Raw genomic sequence first — 18,444 nt, 5'->3', positions numbered from 1 at the left:
GATTACAGGAACATGTTAAAATTGTGTCCCTAAATTTCTTGACCGCTGATGCATGGATGGATGCGTTGTCCACCTCGGCACTTCTCTGTTCAGGATCAGCTGATGGATTGATCGAGAATTCGATCTCAGTCTTAATATTGTGGTCTGACTTCTGCTGGCTTAGATTCCTACTCAAACTTCATATAAACAAATCACATTAACCCTTGATTTTCTTTAACACAAACTATCCGCTCACAAACCAGCAGAAAGAGGCTTCTACGAAAACTAACAAAAAAAAAAAAGCAGCGATGACTTTATGAAGTCACTTTAAAGAACAAAACTGCAACTCTCTCTCTCTCTCTCTCTCATATTCATATATATATATATATATCTCTTGCTCTCTCACTCACTAATAATCCATGGCAGAAACATCTATATCACAATTATTTTCTATCGCCCCTTTTATGGGACGGGGCCGTGACGTCACTTTTAATTAATTAAATTTCAGTAGTTCGGGACAAACACCAATCACAAAATGTTTTAGTACAAATATTTATTGTAGAGAATGCGGAGTATGCGATTTAACAGAAAAGTATGCTGTATATACACATTCATTTGGCATCAAACCTAACTTGGACGAGGCTGAGACCCCCATTTGATAAAACAAAAACTGTTATTAAGAAAAGGTGGAGATGGGGAGGTGGTGGGTTACGATGAAATCAAAACGCAACTGAGAGATAAATCAGAACCGGTTAAATAACCCGTTCTGGTAGAGTCCACCGAACCCATCTTGAACTGCCCATTCCGTGCAATAAACAGCTTGCTTGATAAAACGGACCAGAAGCTGCACAGCGGACGACAAAGATGAAGCTGACAGCTAATTACAACTATATGTTAAAACGTTACAATGCATTAGTAAAAGGGCATTCAGAACAGAAAATAGGAGGCACTTTTTTTACACAGAGAATTGTGAGGGTCTGGAACCAACTCCCCAGTAATGTTGTTGAAGCTGACACAGTGGAATAATCTCACCGTGTCGTGGAAAATACCAGCGCGGTTTTATACGGCTCAGAAATAATTGATTTCACCGAGTGTTTAACTTTAAAACACATGAGGTCTATTTGTCTCACTTTTCAAACACGTCACTGCGTTTATAATTCTAAACGCGTTTAGGATTTCAACACCCTCTGGTGTTTGTTTAGTAAACTCCCGGCCGTGTTTAGGATTGGTGGAACACGTTTAAAACACGTGTACGCGTTTATAAAGTCCGTTGACGGAAATGTCCGGTCTAATTGTAATTTTCTGAAGCAGATTCGCTGCCCTTCTCGGACACGACACCGACACATTCTTTCCCTCGACAGCTGTCACGCGAAAATCCCCCCCCACCAGAAATAACTGTCATAGATTGTCCTATGAACCCCCCCCCCCCCCGATTTATTTTCATACATTAAAATGAAAACTATAAATGCGATTCCTTGTTGCGTCAGTGTGTACTAATATTTAAAACCTTAGTTTAATGTTTGTAATGTGATATTAATTGTGTAACTGTTTTTGTGTGTGTGTGTGTGTGTGTGTGTGTGTGTGTGTGTGTGTGTGTGTGTGTGTGTGTGTGATTTTTCAAACGTATTTTGATTGCATGCTTCATAAATACCATATCTTTCTGAGAAGATATTTATGAACTTTGAACAGTCTGGAATGCGGTCTGTTTTTTGGCTTGTTGTAACGTGTAGTTCCGCTATGGTTTTCAGAGAGCGATATTGAAAACGGGTTTTCACAACAGGACACGGTACTTGTTTTAAAAATGTTAACTGTCTAGTACCCACAGTGTGTGTGTGTGCGTGTGTGTGTGCGTGTGTGTGTGTGTGTGTATCGCTGTGCGTGTGTAGCTGTGGGTGTGTGTCGCTGTGCGTGTGTGTGTGTGAGAGAGAGTGAGACGGGGGCGTGTCGGTGTACGAGAGAAGGAGAGAGAGAGAGACGTGAATTCAGGGAGGTTGTCGTGAGAAGGCGGACAATGCGTGAGAATAGTTCTCACAAGAGGTTGTTTGATTGCCAAGGATATCAGATTACAAGTATTCGCGTGAGAGCTCGCTCCACACGCACAAACATACATCGATATACATAGGCAAGCAATGTAAAGCACAGAGAGGTCTGGTAAAGCATAGGGAAGCATTGTAAAGCACAGAGGTCTGGTAAAGCATAGGCAAGCATTGTAAAGCACAGAGAGGTCTGGTAAAGCATAGGGAAACATTGTAAAGCACAGAGAGGTGTGGTAAAGCATAGGGAAGCATTGTAAAGCACAGAGAGGTCTGGTAAAGCATAGGGAAGCATTGTAAAGCACATAGAGGTCTGGTAAAGCATAGGGAAGCATTGTAAAGCACAGAGAGGTCTGGTAAAGCATAGGGAAGCATTGTAAAGCACAGAGAGGTCTGGTAAAGCATAGGGAAGCATTGTAAAGCACAGAGAGGTCTGGTAAAGCATAGGGAAGCATTGTAAAGCACAGAGAGGTGTGGTAAAGCATAGAGAAGCATTGTAAAGCACAGAGAGGTCTGGTAAAGCATAGGGAAGCATTGTAAAGCACAGAGAGGTCTGGTAAAGCATAGGGAAGCATTGTAAAGCACAGAGAGGTCTGGTAAAGCATAGGGAAGCATTGTAAAGCACAGAGAGGTGTGGTAAAGCATAGGGAAGCATTGTAAAGCACAGAGAGGTCTGGTAAAGCATAGGGAAGCATTGTAAAGCACAGAGAGGTCTGGTAAAGCATAGGGAAGCATTGTAAAGCACAGAGAGGTCTGGTAAAGCATAGGCAAGCATTGTAAAGCACAGAGAGGTCTGGTAAAGCATAGGGAAGCATTGTAAAGCACAGAGAGGTATGGTAAAGCATAGGGAAGCATTGTAAAGCACAGAGAGGTGTGGTAAAGCATAGGGAAGCATTGTAAAGCACAGAGAGGTCTGGTAAAGCATAGGCAAGCATTGTAAAGCACAGAGAGGTCTGGTAAAGCATAGGGAAGCATTGTAAAGCACAGAGAGGTCTGGTAAAGCATAGGGAAGCATTGTAAAGCACAGAGAGGTCTGGTAAAGCACATTTTAAAACGGTAAACTAACCGTTATAGAAATACCGCGGTGAACTTCTGATTAATATTAATTATTAATCAGAAATTAATGTACGAATCTATTATACAGTCAATCGTTTATCCTTTTCGGAGCGTTTAATATATAAACCCGAACTCCAGTTTATTTATTTTATTTTATTTTTGTTTTAAATAAAATGTGTGTAAGAACAGAGTGTGTTTTTAAATCCCGCCTCTACATTCCTCTACATTCCTCTCTCTCTCTCTCTCTCTCTCTCTCTCTCTCTCTCTCTCTCGGCTATAAAGAGAGAATTCCTCTCATTTTAAATCGCAGAGCAACTCCGTTCTTCTCTCCCTCGTTTCCGGTTATAAAAACTTTGTTGGCATTCAAGACGCACAGAGCGGCTTTCCGATAAAGAAGACGAGATCCGTAAGTACAGTGCTGTCTATCTATCTATCTATCTATCTATCTATCTATCTATCTATCTATCTATCTGTCTATCTATCTATCTAAACTTGGTATTTTAATAATTAGCTACAACGTTTCGTCTTCAGACAGCTAATTGTAATGATATTATAATGCTAGGTTATCAAGCATAGGGAGTTTTTAAAAACATTACAAAAATAACTAAAATACCATTCTCTCCCCTCTCCTCTCTCTCCTCTCTCTCTCCTCTCTCCTCTTCTCTCTCTCCTCTCTCCCCTTCTCTCCTCCCTCTCCCCTCTCCCCTCTCCCCTCTCCTCTCTCCTCTCTCCCCTTCTCTCCTCCCTCTCCCCTCTCCCCTCTCCCCTCTCCTCTCTCCTCTCTCCCCTTCTCTCCTCCCTCTCCCCTCTCCCCTCTCCTCTCTCCTCTCTCCTCTCTCTCCTCTCTCCCCTCTCCTCCTCTCTCCTCTTCTCTCTCTCCTCTCTCCCCTTCTCTCCTCCCTCTCCCCTCTCCCCTCTCCCCTCTCCTCTCTCCTCTCTCCCCTTCTCTCCTCCCTCTCCCCTCTCCCCTCTCCTCTCTCCTCTCTCCTCTCTCTCTCCACTCTCCTCTTCTCTCTCTCCTCTCTCCCCTTCTCTCTCTCCTCTCTCCCCTTCTCTCCTCCTCTCTCCTCTCTCTCCACTCTCCTCTTCTCTCTCTCCTCTCTCCCCTTCTCTCCTCCCTCTCCCCTCTCCCCTCTCCTCTCTCCTCTCCTCTCTCCCCTTCTCTCCTCCCTCTCCCCTCTCCCCTCTCCCCTCTCCTCTCTCCTCTCTCCTCTCTCTCTCCACTCTCCTCTTCTCTCTCTCCTCTCTCCCCTTCTCTCCTCCCTCTCCCCTCTCCCATCTCCTCTCTCCCCTCTCCTCTCTCTCCCTTCTTTTCTCCCCTCTCCTCTGTCCTCTCTCCTCTCTCTCTCCACTCTCCTCTTCTCTCTCTCCTCTCTCCCCTTCTCTCCTCCCTCTCCCCTCTCCCCTCTCCCCTCTCCTCTCTCCTCTCTCCTCTCTCCTCCCTCTCCTCTCTCCTCTCTCCTCTCTCCCCTCCTCTTTCCTCTTCTCTCTCCCCTCCCCCTTCTCTCGTATCTCCTCTCTCCTCTCCTCTTCCCACTCTTATCTCCCCTTTCCTCTCTCCTCTCTCCCCTCTCCTCTCTCCTCTCTCCCCTCTACTCTCTCCCCTCTCTCCTCTCTCCCATCTCCTCTTTCCTCTTCTCTCTCCTTCTCCTCTCTCCTCTCTCCTTTCTCCCCCTTCTCTCCTATCTTCTCTCCTCTCTCCCCTCTCCCCTCTCTCTCTTCTCAGTGCTGAAATGTCAGACAGAGGAGTTGGATTTGGGGGTGCAGCCTCACCCCCCTCTATACAGAGGGAGACGATGACTGAGATAGAGGGGGTCCCCATTGTAACCTCTGTCACCCAGATTTGGGATCAAGTTCGAAACTTCAAAGCCAGACCAGATGATGTGCTTATAGCTACCTACCCAAAAGCAGGTAAGAGAGAAGGGGGCTGGTTCATTACCTTCACTGTGCTTTGAGAAGGGGGCTGGTTCATTATCTTCACTGTGCTTTGAGAAGGGGGCTGGTTCATTATCTTCTCTGTGCTTTGAGAAGGGGGCTGGTTCATTATCTTCTCTGTCAGGTACCACGTGGATGATCGAGATCGTGGACTGCGTTATGAACGATGGCGACACGGAGCGCTGTAAGAGAAGCCCGACTCACGACCGAGCCCCGTTCATGGAGCTGAACCCCCCGAAACCGTTCCACTCGGGTCAGTGTGTGTCTGTCTGTGTGTACCCCTGCCCCCCCTCCCTCTGTTCCTCCATCACCCAGTCCCTCCGTCCCCCCGTCCCCATTGACAGTAACACAGGTCCTATGTGGCTCCACGGTGTCACACACTGTCTCTTAGGCTGTGGCAGGCGGACACATATCTGGCTGCTAGATTTGCAGTCCGCTCCTCCTCTCCCAGCAGGATGGGGACTTTCTGTGTATTTTGAGCAGGAAGGATAACAGGAAGTGGACCTCTGTTTCAAGCTCCCCTCGCTCGCAAGGACCGCACAGCTGTTCCTCTCTGCTAGCCCAGGATGTGTTTATATATATATATATATATATATATATATATATATATATATATATATATATATATATATATATATATATATATAATCTGCCCTTTTCGCTGGCCAGGCTGTGGTCACCGAGTCTCTCCTTTGTTAGAAGTTGTCATTCTTTTGTATTTTTTTAATTTTTAGATATTCCGTTAATTTAATGTTTGTGTTTAGGGCCCCCCAGTTTATTTGTTAATTCTATTTCAATTTTCGATGGATTTGTTCTTCAAGTTAAGGTCATTTTTTTAAAATTATTGTTATTGTGATTTTATTGTTAGTATCCGAGGCTCTCTGGTTTGAGTGTGGCTCGGTTATGCGAGTCTCAGAACCAGGCTGGGGGAGCTGGTTGCTCAGTCGGGACTGGTGTTTACAGGAGTCCTGGTCTGTGTGTTTTAAGTGTTACCAGAGCTTGGCGTCTCTCTTCTGAATCAGGATTAGAAGGCGGAAGGTCCCAGCTCAGCCCAGCAGGTGTTATCGGGGGCGTTTCTCTGAACCTGCAGGATGTTTTTTTTTTACAAATTTCCAATTGTAGGATTTCCGTTGTTCCAGTTTTTGTATTCGGGGTTTCCGAGGGGTCCCCACACTTCACTGCCCTACAGCAGGATTGGTTGTATGACGGAAAATATGAGCCTCATTTTTATTGTTATTCAGGTTTTGCCAAATCGAGTCTTTCTGGTATTGCAAGCCCGACGTGCTTTTCCTTTGAATGCATTTCTAGCCAGGTTGAAACTCAGTGAAGCCCTGATAGTCGGATCCGGGTATCTTTAGTTGATGCTGTGATCTGATACGGTGTTGCCCAGAGCGAAGCAGTTCTTGTTTGCTGAGATCCAGATTGCTTCTGGAAGACCATGACTCTGGTCTTGTCCAGGTTTACTGTCAGTGCCCAGGTGTGACAGTACTGCTCTAGCAGTGACAGGCTCTGCTGCAGACCCTGCTCTGTGGGTGACAGCAGAACCCTAACTTTCTCTCTCTCCTCTCCTCTCTCCTCTCTCCTCTCCTCTCTATCTCTTCTCTCTCCTCTCTCCTATCTCCTCTCTCTCTCTCTCTCTCTCTCTCTCCTCTCCAGGTCTCCAGCAGTTAGCCTCCATGCCGTCTCCCAGACTGGTAAAGACGCACCTGCCGGTACAGCTGGTGCCTCAGTCCTTCTGGGAGAATGACTGCAAGGTAACGGTTCAATACGTTTTAAATGTATTTAAATCCTGAACTTTAACTCGCCTGACTCAGCCCTGAAATAAATTAATAGTTTCTCTCTCTCTCAGGTGATCTATGTTGCTCGCAATGCGAAGGACAATCTCGTCTCCTATTACCACTTCCAGCAGATGAACCAGGCGCTCCCTGAGACAGGAAGCTGGGAGGAGTACATCAGCAGCTTCCTGTCTGGGCAAGGTAAGTACCAGAGAAGGGGTGCATTGTGGGGGGTGTAGTATCAACACAGAGGTGCATTGTGGGGGGTGTAGTATCAACACAGAGGTGCATTGTGGGGGCTGTAGTATCAACACAGGGGTGCATTGTGGGGGCTGTAGTCCTTTAACCCGGTGCTCTCTCTCAGTGCCGTGGGGCTCCTGGTTTGATCATGTGACTGGCTGGTGGGAATCGAAAGCAAAGCACAGAGTCCTCTACCTCTTCTATGAAGACTTGAAAGAGGTGAGGCTTCTTATCTTTCTCTTTCTCATCTCTCCCTCTCTCTCTACCTCTTCTATGAAGACTTGAAAGAGGTGAGGCTTCTTATCTTTCTCTTTCTCATCTCTCCCTCTCTCTCTACCTCTTCTATGAAGACTTGAAAGAGGTGAGGCTTCTTATCTTTCTCTCTTCTGTTCTCTTTTTGTTTTGTTCCTTCTCTCTCTCTCTCTCTACTCTCTCATCCCTCCCTCCATCTCTCTCGCTTTCTCATCCCTCTCCTCTCTCTTTCTCATCCCTCCCTTCTCTCTACTCTCTACTCTCTGTCATCCCTCTCTCTTTCTCATCCCTCCCTCTCTCTCTTTCTCATCCCTCCCGCTGTCTTTCTCATCCCTCTCTCTCTCTCTCTCTCTCTCTCTCAGGACCCAGCTCGTGAGATTGACAGGGTGGCTCGTTTCCTGGGGAAGGGGCTGGACCAGGCAGTGATTGACAGGATCGCTGACCACACCTCCTTCCTCCAGATGAAAGAGAACCCCATGGCCAACTGCAGCACAGTGCCCTCCTTCATATTCAATCAGGCCGTGTCTCCGTTCATGAGGAAGGGTAGGGCTGAGTGTGTCTGTCTGTGTGTCTGTGTGTCTGTGTGTCTGTCTGTCTGTCTGTCTGTGTCTGTCTGTGTGTCTGTCTGTGTGTCTGTCTGTCTGTGTGTCTGTGTGTCTGTCTGTGCGTCTGTCTGTGTGTCTGTCTGTCTGTGTGTGTCTGTGTGTCTGTGTGTCTGTCTGTGTGTCTGTGTGTCTGTCTGTGTGTCTGTGTGTCTGTCTGCCTGTGTGTCTGTCTGTGTGTCTGTGTGTCTGTCTGTCTGCCTGTGTGTGTGTCTGTCTGTGTGTCTGTCTGTCTGTGTGTCTGTGTGTCTGTCTGTGCGTCTGTCTGTGTCTGTGTGTCTGTCTGTCTGTGTGTGTCTGTGTGTCTGTCTGTGTGTCTGTGTGTCTGTCTGTGTGTCTGTGTGTCTGTCTGCCTGTGTGTCTGTCTGTGTGTCTGTGTGTCTGTCTGTGTGTCTGTGTGTCTGTCTGTGTGTCTGTCTGCCTGTGTGTCTGTCTGTGTGTCTGTGTGTCTGTCTGTCTGTCTGTGTGTGTCTGTGTGTCTGTGTGTCTGTCTGTGTGTGTGTGTGTCTGTCTGTCTGTGTGTCTGTCTGTGTGTCTGTGTGTCTGTCTGTGTGTCTCTCTGCCTGTGTGTCTGTCTGTGTGTCTGTCTGTCTGTCTGTCTGTCTGTCTGTCTGTCTGTGTGTCTGTGTGTCTGTCTGTGTGTCTGTCTGTCTGTCTGTGTGTATGTGTGTCTGTCTGTCTGTGTGTCTGTCTGTGTGTCTGTGTGTCTGTGTGTCTGTCTGTGTGTCTGTCTGTCTGTCTGTGTGTCTGTGTGTCTGTCTGTGTGTCTGTCTGTCTGTCTGTGTGTATGTGTGTCTGTCTGTCTGTGTGTCTGTGTGTCTGTGTGATTTCTTTCTTTATTTCTTTATTTCTTTATTTCCCGTTCTCAGGGACGGTGGGCGACTGGAAGCAGCATTTCACCGTGTCTCAGAGCGAGCGATTCGACGAGGAGTACCGGCGCAGGCTGGCCGGCACGAGCCTCCGCTTCCGCACAGAGCTGTGAATGAAGAGAGCAGGAGGACTACAGCTCCCAGACTCCCTCGCTGCCGCTGGGAGGAAACCTGAAGAACTACAAACCCGCTCGTATGACTCTGGGAAGTGTAGTGTGATATTACTTTTTTTTTTTTTAAACTGAAGGTTTTTAATGAAGGATTTAGGACATAAATAAAGGGAAATAAAATACTGTACTTATATATATCAAATGTAACTCTGTTTCACCAGCAAAGTTAAATAAACTTCAACAAAATAATTACTTTTTTTTTTGTAGAGGTTTTGTCTCGTTTTACATATCTGTCTGTCTGTCTGTCTGTCTGCCTGTATCTATCTGTGTGTATTTATCTGCATAGCTGTGTAATTAACGTGCTGATGAATAACAGAGGATTCCACAATAACTGCAGTTCCCGAGTGTACCACCAGAGGTCACTATTTCATTACATTTAGAATTATATTTTATTTACAATACCGTTATTAGAAGTATTATTAAACTAACACAGACACCAAGTAGAAGGAATCATATTAAGCACATAAGAAAGTTTACAAACCAGAGGAGGCCCCATTCAGCCCATCTTTGCTGGTTTGGTTGTTAGTAGCTTATTGATCCCAGAATCTCATCAAGCAGCTTCTTGAAGGATCCCAGGGTGTCAGCTTCAACAACATTACTGGGGAGTTGGTTCCAGACCCAGAACGTCACTTTTAATAAATTAAATTGCATTAAAAAGCAGCATAAAAACTAACACACACGTGTGGAAAATATTTTAGCAATCAGAACCGATTAAACAACATTTTACGGGTTAGATAAAGAGGCATTCAGAACAGAAAATAGGAGGCACTTTTTTAACACAGAGAATCGTGAGGGTCTGGAACCAACTCCCCAGTAATGTTGTTGAAGCCGACACCCTGGGATCCTTCAAGAAGCTGCTTGATGAGATTCTGGGATCAATAAGCTACTAACAACCAAACTAGCAAGATGTTTGGAAACGTTCTTATGTTCTTATGTGAGTGACACGCTGGCAAAAACTGTCCGAAGTGTTAACGGATTTTAATTGCCCAATTTCCCGCACGAAACGGGTTAATACGAATTGAACGGACGCGCATTCAGGAATCGGTGTGGAAATCGTGTGAATGCTATTCAGCCGAGCGGATGTGAATTGATTAAGCGCTGGAAGCAACCTTCAAATGTTTGCTGTACTCTTCAGGTGAAGAAAATTGAACAGAAAAAAGGGGGGGGGGGGGGGGGGGTCCTGTCTTTAATGTGAAGCCTTTTATCAGGTGTTGTTTGAAGTCACTTGTAAGAGTCTGTATTTTTACAGTCGGATAGATTAATATTTAATGCAGTATGCGGAAAAGTCTCTAGTGATGTCACAATGTTAGTGATGTCACAATGCGATACAGAGGCTGCCCCCTGCCTGTCAGCCCGACTCACTGCAGCTCCGATTGGAGAGAAGAAGTCGATTCTGGCGTGTCGGACGAACAAGACTTCTGTTGTCAGGGCGACGGGAGGTCGGAACCCTGGAAAACGACAGGAACAAGACATTTGATTTAAACAGTAACAGAAATACAGTCATTAACACTTGAAATGTATTCGCTTACGATTGTAAGTCGCCCTGGATAAGGGCGTCTGCTAAGAAATAAATAATAATAATAATAATAATAATAATAATAATAATAATAATAATAATAATAATAATAATAATAATAATAATAATAATAATAATAATAATAATGAGCTCATGAGCTACAGAACCCAGAATGTCACAAATGAACTGAAGACACAGAGGAAAACAACTCCATGGAGTAACCAATGATAGAGCCCACTTGTAATAATAACGTGAATACGGTACACTAGACCTCCGCTAATACGTGCAGAGTGGGACCGACTTCAGCCCGTTCAGAGGCAGCGAGAGCCGGTCTAAAAACGTCTCAGATCTCGCTCGGAGTCTCTCGTTGTGTAATTACTCGGCCTGCCAGGCTCAGAGTCTTAAATCTGCTTTCTGCTCGCTTGCCACTGGTTTCAGTAACTACGATACACTGCTGCCCGTTGTGTTGCGCTTCTCAACTCTCAGTTACTTAACTAGACCCGCAACTGAACGAATAATTAGCTTAATTAGGCTTTTTCAATGGTGCTTAGCTCCTAAAAAGTTATATATATATATTAGCTCAAAGAGCCAGCTGCCCAACATTTCGGTATGTTCCTTTCTCAAGGGAGCCTGTGTTTGAATCCAAACATTGGAGGTATTTATAGGTTTTTGACGGCATGACAACTACTTGTTATTGATTACATTCAAATCCATGATTTATTCTTACATGATGTAATGGTGTTCTATATATCGTGACGTCATTTTTACTTCTATCTTCGAATCTGTATTAATTCTAATTAACATTACTTTATATATTTTGATTATATCATGCGATGCTGGCTCTGAGGATAGATTTGGCCTCCCCAGCGCATCAGCATGCACAACTTTTGAATGAATTTTGTTTATTTATTTAAATGTTATATATTTATTGAAGTTAATTAGTTCGTTCTTTTCTGTTGAGTCCCGCTGGCATCATCGTGTTCAGTCTATTTATCCATTTACTTTCTTTTATTCTCCTATATGTCGCATTGTCTAATTTTAGTTGTTCTAATGCTACAAACTTTACACATTTCCTGAAAAAAAAACAATATTGTGTTGCACTATTTTTTCCAGAATGGAACACCAGCTCAATACGATGATGTTTTTACAATCAGTGCCTTTACATGAGCATAAGAATGCCGATATTTTTCGGAATTTTTTTTTTTAAAGTCTTCCAAAAAAGAATTCCGATGTCAAAAATCACGTGAAGACACTTTTAGGAAAACGTCTCCGATAGCGTCCTGCGCACGTGCAAACTTGGACCTTCCATATTCCTGCACGTGGTTTTAGAAAACCGAGAACATCATTATAATCTGTAGACCAGGGGTGCACAATTCCGGTCCTGGAGGGCCGGATCCCTCCTGGCTTTTGTTCCAACTGTGTTCTAAATTACTTAATTAGACCAACAATTGGTAATAATTGGTCCAATTAAGTAATTTAGGGCAAGGTTGGAACAAAAGCCAGGAGGGACACCGGCCCTCCAGGACCGGAATTGTGCACCCCTGCTGTAGACCGTCTGCATGCATCCATTTGTCTAATACATTTGTTGAAGTCATATGTATTTTTTAATAGCCCATACTGAAGCAGCACATGTTTTTCAGCTTTACAATGACGTAATAATTTAAAATAATGTCTACAAAAGAAACTGGTAATATAGAACAGGATGAGCTGTTGGAAAGGCTGGCTGCACATTGTGAGGAATCTGAATAGAGGTACAGGATAGTAATCTTTGAATTTAAAGACCTGACACTTCGATAAAGCACTTGAGTTTTCGGATTGGTCTCCGTTCTATCGCAGAATAAAATGTCCGGTCTGTTCAAATCGTACTTAGGCTACTACATGCGAAAATATCCTGCGTTTTCCGAAAACTTCCGTGCATGTAATACAGTTGAATTCTAATTAGATTTTCTATCGTTAATCGTTCTTGAAATGTATTTTTGTTTACGACTGTAAGGATAAGGGCGTCTGGTAAGAAATTATTATTATTATTATTATTATTATTATTATTATTATTATTAATAATAATAATAATATAAACACAGAAAAGTGACGTTTTAAGAAAATCCGTTTTCTGATTCAGTTTTGCGAAAACATTGTCATGTAAACGTACTGAATGGTGCCGGACACAGTATTTGGCAGGGGACCGTATTTCGCACTAATAGTGCCAAATACTGCCTGGTGATACTATTTGGCAGCGACATTATTTGGCAGAGACACCGGAAATTACCGATTTGACTCGGGTTGCTTCGTGACGTAAACCACCTTCCCCGCAAATTTCACGTTTAAGTTTTTATATATAAAGTATGTTATTTATTTATTTATTTTTAACACGACTTCGTATAAAAATGAAATTATGTATTTATTTCTGTTTAGTACCGAAATCGGGTGTATTATTATTTTTTACAGTGAAACGTCGTTACATCAAAATTAAGTGTATATATATATTTTTTTAAGTCAAAATTCTCGCTAAATAACGGAGTTGCAAATGAATGACTAACAATATTAAATGAAATGCACACTAGTGTTTTCACCGACGTCTTGTAAACGATGCAGTCGTGTTTTTTTTATTAACAGTTATTCAATTAAATAAACCCATTCAATTGCGTGTGGCGTCATTACGCAGCGGACGCCCGGCTGTTGCCAGGGACGCGGGGGGATCTGTTAGCAACCGTTGTCGTGTCACATGACGAGGGTGGCTGAGTGAAGCCGCGGCTCTTCTCTATCACGTGTCGAGGGTGGTGAGTTCTTGAAGGAACACGACAGCTGGGATTCGTGGAATTCTGCTGATCGCACGGAGCGTTCCAGTTGGCGCGATTGCGGAATTCCAAACTGGAAATTCTCGCCCCGTCCTGGGATAATATAATAATTGAGAACGTTGAAAAGCAAAAAATCATTTGCGGTAACTAACGATAATTAAGAAATTAATAGAAAATAGAAAACGCATCGAGTTAAATCTGGATTTAAGTAAAACATCGTCCAAAGTATGCCTGAAGGGTTGAAAAAACGCAGAAGTTTGATCAAAATAATAATAATAATAATAATAATAATAATAATAATACTAATACTTTCATTTAATTGAATACCCTTATTTTAAATTACAGTTGAATTTCATAAAGGGGGGAGAGAGTAAGAGAAGTAGAGAGAATGAAAAATGTCTAGATTGTGAGTTTGAGAGGGAAGGATGGAAGGAATGGGACAGCCTTATTTGGGGAGGAGAGGGGAGGACGTGATTGACAGGGGGTGGCCTGTGAAGAAGGGATGACAGGAAGACTGGTGAGAAAACAAAAGAAAAAATGAGAGTGAGAGAGAGAGAGAGAGAGAGAGAAAGTGGTCCATTGTGAAGCACAGAGAGGTCTGGTAAAGCATAGGGAAGCATTGTAAAGCACAGAGAGGTCTGGTAAAGCATAGGGAAGCATTGTAAAGCACAGAGAGGTGTGGTAAAGCATAGGGAAGCATTGTAAAGCACAGAGAGGTCTGGTAAAGCATAGGGAAGCATTGTAAAGCACAGAGAGGTCTGGTAAAGCATAGGGAAGCATTGTAAAGCACAGAGAGGTCTGGTAAAGCATAGGGAAGCATTGTAAAGCACAGAGAGGTCTGGTAAAGCATAGGGAAGCATTGTAAAGCACAGAGAGGTCTGGTAAAGCACAGGGAAGCATTGTAAAGCACAGAGAGGTGTGGTAAAGCATAGGGAAGCATTGTGAAGCACAGAGAGGTGTGGTAAAGCATAGGGAAGCATTGTAAAGCACAGAGAGGTCTGGTAAAGCATAGGGAAGCATTGTAAAGCACAGAGAGGTCTGGTAAAGCATAGGGAAGCATTGTAAAGCACTGAGAGGTCTGGTAAAGCATAGGGAAGCATTGTAAAGCACAGAGAGGTCTGGTAAAGCATAGGGAAGCATTGTAAAGCACAGAGAGGTCTGGTAAAGCATAGGAAAGCATTGTAAAGCACAGAGAGGTCTGGTAAAAAGAAAAACGGTAAACTAACCCTTATGTAAGTTCCCCCCTCTCTCTCCTCTCTTCTCTCCCCCTCTCCTCCCCTCTCTCTCCCCCTTTCTCTCCTCTTTCCCCCCTCTCTCTCCCCCTCTCTCTCCCCCTCTCCTCTCTCCCCCTCTCTCTCTCCCCCCTCTCCTCTCTCCCCCTCTCCTCTCCTCTCCTGTCTCTATTTCTGGACAGCACGCTGTGTTCTCCTTCTTTTAGTCTCAGCTGCTCTTGTTCAATCCCTGACCTTTGACCTTTAGGATCAGGTCTGGGTCCTACACAGACAGACAGACAGAGAGACAGACAGACTGACAGACTCACAGACTCTGTTACTTAGAGGTGACATTTAAGAGAATTCTTGTGTGAAGAGGATCAGCTTACAGAGAGAGATAGTGCTTACTGGGAGCGGGACACACAGACCCACTCGCTGGCCAGTATGTAGCTGCCTGTCACAGCCTGAGGGACACGCAGTGAGCGATCTGCACGGGGGGGGAGGGGGGGGGGTATTTAGTATTTAATGTTTCAATATTTAGTTCAGTGTCTTTGCCTCGTTTTGTTTTATTTACTATTTGTATTTAAATATGTTTATAATGTTTATTAGGGGAGAGGAGGGAGAGAGGAGGAGGAGAGCAAGGGAGAGATTGTGCGTGAGAGAGAAAGAGGGAAAGAGAGAGAGGGAGAGAGGAAGCGAGAGAGGGGAGAGGGAAAGAGAGAGAGAGAGGGGAGAGAGTGAGAGAGAGAGCGAGAGAGAGGATGAAAGACCCCCTCCCGCCTCTAACATTTAAATCCACTTGACCTTTGACCCTGATTACACACACACACAGTCTATATACAACTCTGGCTAAAGGTTTTGCATCCCCCTCTATATAGAATGAACTCCCTCAGCTTCATAGAGTCAATGAAAGCTGCTGAATAATGTTCCCTTGTTAACATATTGAATCGCACACCCTCTATATAGAATGAACTCCCTCAGCTTCATAGAGTCCAATGAAAGCTGCTGAATAATGTTCCCTTGTTAACATATTGAATTGCACACCCTCTATATAGAATGAACTCCCTCAGCTTCATAGAGTCCAATGAAAGCTGCTGAATAATGTTCCCTTGTTAACATATTGAATTCCACACCCTCTATATAGAATGAACTCACTCAGCTTCATAGAGTCCAGTGAAATATATATGAAATTATATATATATATATGTGCTTTACAATAGGGAAGCATTGTAAAGCACATAAGATGCTGAGAAAGACTTCTAGAGGAAACGTTTGCCATTGAGTTGAAGTTTCTTTAAGTGTCTCTAAGTTAATTAAGAAATCAATGGGAGAAAAACTGAACAAACAGAAAGGTGTGGTAAAGCATAGGGAAGCATTGTAAAGCACAGAGAGGTGTGGTAAAGCATAGGGAAGCATTGTAAAGCACAGAGAGGTCTGGTAAAGCATAGGGAAGCATTGCAAAGCACAGAGAGGTCTGGTAAAGCATAGGGAAGCATTGTAAAGCACAGAGAGGTCTGGTAAAGCATAGGGAAGCATTGTAAAGCACAGAGAGGTCTGGTAAAGCATAGGGAAGCATTGTAAAGCACAGAGAGGTCTGGTAAAGCATAGGGAAGCATTGTAAAGCACAGAGTGACTGTCGCTTCTGATCCGCCCCCACCCCCCACCCCCCCCCTTCATACAGACGCAGGCTCCAGTGTCAGTCTACCGGCTACATGGGGGTACATCTGTGTTTTTCATCAGTCTCTCTGAATGTCAATTTCAACACAAACCCCTGACCCGTGCTTTACTATGCTGTGCTGTAAACTTAATACATCATGATACTAACAACTCATTTGCCTGCTGTGTGCTGGGCAGAGCCTGGCTGGGCTGTATTGTACACAGGATCACACTATATAACACTGATATAAAACCCTGCGCAGAACGACACACCTACCCAACACAGAGTCTATATAACACTGACATAAAACCCTGCGCAGAACTACACACCTACCCAACACAGAGTCTATATAACACTGATATAAAACCCTGCGCAGAACGACACACCTACCCAACACAGAGTCTATATAACACTGATATAAAACCCTGCGCAGAACGACACACCTACCCAACACAGAGTCTATATAACACTGATATAAAACCCTGCGCAGAACGACACACCTACCCAACACAGAGTCTATATAACACTGATATAAAACCCTGCGCAGAACTACACACCTACCCAACACAGAGTCTATATAACACTGATATAAAACCCTGCGCAGAACGACACACCTACCCAACACAGAGTCTATATAACACTGATATAAAACCCTGCGCAGAACTACACACCTACCCAACACAGAGTCTATATTACACTGATATAAAACCCTGCGCAGAACGACACACCTACCCAACACAGAGTCTATATAACACTGATATAAAACCCTGCGCAGAACTACACACCTACCCAACACAGAGTCTATATAACACTGATATAAAACCCTGCGCAGAACTACACACCTACCCAACACAGAGTCTATATAACACTGATATAAAACCCTGCGCAGAACTACACACCTACCCAACACAGAGTCTATATAACACTGATATAAAACCCTGCGCAGAACGACACACCTACCCAACACAGAGTCTATATAACACTGATATAAAACCCTGCGCAGAACTACACACCTACCCAACACAGAGTCTATATAACACTGATATAAAACCCTGCGCAGAACGACACACCTACCCAACACAGAGTCTATATAACACTGATATAAAACCCTGCGCAGAACTACACACCTACCCAACACAGAGTCTATATAACACTGATATAAAACCCTGCGCAGAACTACACACCTACCCAACACAGAGTCTATATAACACTGATATAAAACCCTGCACAGAACGACACACCTACCCAACACAGAGTCTATATAACACTGATATAAAACCCTGCGCAGAACTACACACCTACCCAACACAGAGTCTATATAACACTGATATAAAACCCTGCGCAGAACGACTCACCTACCCAACTCAGAGTCTATATAACACTGATATAAAACCCTGCGCAGAACGACACACCTACCCAACACAGAGTCTATATAACACTGATATAAAACCCTGCGCAGAACGACACACCTACCCAACACAGAGTCTATATAACACTGATATAAATATATGGGAAAACCATATTCTTTTATTCTAATACAATTGCTCAGAGAAAAAAAAAATTATTAACAAGTAATACATTGTTTTCCTCAAAAAGATAGGTGTCAGAATTATTGGCACCCCTAAAGATTCTTATAAATAAAATCAAACAAAATTAAATCTGCTTTAACATTCTACTTCTTAAAGTTCATCTCAGTCTTAAGGAACTGTATTGTGGCCTTCCATGGCTTCTTGTTTCACTGGGGTATAAAAATGAGGTGACACGCATATGAAATCCATTTGTCATCCATCACCATGGGGAAAGGCAAAGAACTCACAAATGAAAAGAGACAAATGGTTGTTGACCTTCGTAAATCAGGCAATGGGTACAAAACAATAGCTAAAAAACTAAATATACCACTTTCCACTATTAGGGCAATAATTAAGAAGTTCAAAACCACTGCAACAGTGGTAAACTTGCCTGGTATAGGATGCAAGTGTATCTTGCCCCCACGCACAGTGAGGCAGATGGTTCAGGAGGCAAAGGGAAATCCAAGGGCCACAGTTGGAGAATTACAGAACTTGGTTGCATCTTGGGGTCACCAAGTCTCCAAATCGACAATTAGACGCCTCCTCCATGCCAACAGGCTATTTTGGAAGGGTTGCCAGAAAAAAAAGCCTTTATTGAGAGCAACCAACAAACGTAAGTGCCTGGAGTTTGCTAAACGGCATTGGCACTTTGATTGGAACCTGGTGCTATGGTCAGATGAGATGAAAATAGAGCTCTTTGGCCACGCACACCAGCGGTGGGTTTGGCGTTGAAAGAAGGATGCGTGTGCAGAAAAGAACCTCATACCTACTGTAAAATATGGTGGT

The 18,444-nt window shown here is 43.8% G+C and overlaps 1 protein-coding gene across 1 annotated transcript; it reads left to right on the top strand.

Moving 5' to 3' along the window:
- The first annotated feature begins 3,319 nt into the window (after positions 1 to 3,319).
- LOC131723355 (sulfotransferase 1C2-like) lies at positions 3,320 to 9,100 on the top strand. The gene is made up of 8 exons (XM_059017041.1): positions 3,320 to 3,474; positions 4,795 to 4,979; positions 5,128 to 5,256; positions 6,660 to 6,757; positions 6,853 to 6,979; positions 7,143 to 7,237; positions 7,633 to 7,813; positions 8,742 to 9,100. The coding sequence occupies exons 2-8, from the start codon at positions 4,802 to 4,804 to the stop codon at positions 8,852 to 8,854; spliced, it is 921 nt and encodes a 306-aa protein (XP_058873024.1). The 5' UTR covers positions 3,320 to 3,474; positions 4,795 to 4,801; the 3' UTR covers positions 8,855 to 9,100.
- Positions 9,101 to 18,444: the final 9,344 nt, after the last annotated feature.

Source organism: Acipenser ruthenus, chromosome 54 (assembly GCF_902713425.1).
Source record: "Acipenser ruthenus chromosome 54, fAciRut3.2 maternal haplotype, whole genome shotgun sequence".
NCBI lineage: Eukaryota > Metazoa > Chordata > Actinopteri > Acipenseriformes > Acipenseridae > Acipenser > Acipenser ruthenus.
The sequence above is the reverse complement of the archived record's forward strand: the minus strand, read 5'-3'. Positions and strand labels throughout refer to the sequence as shown.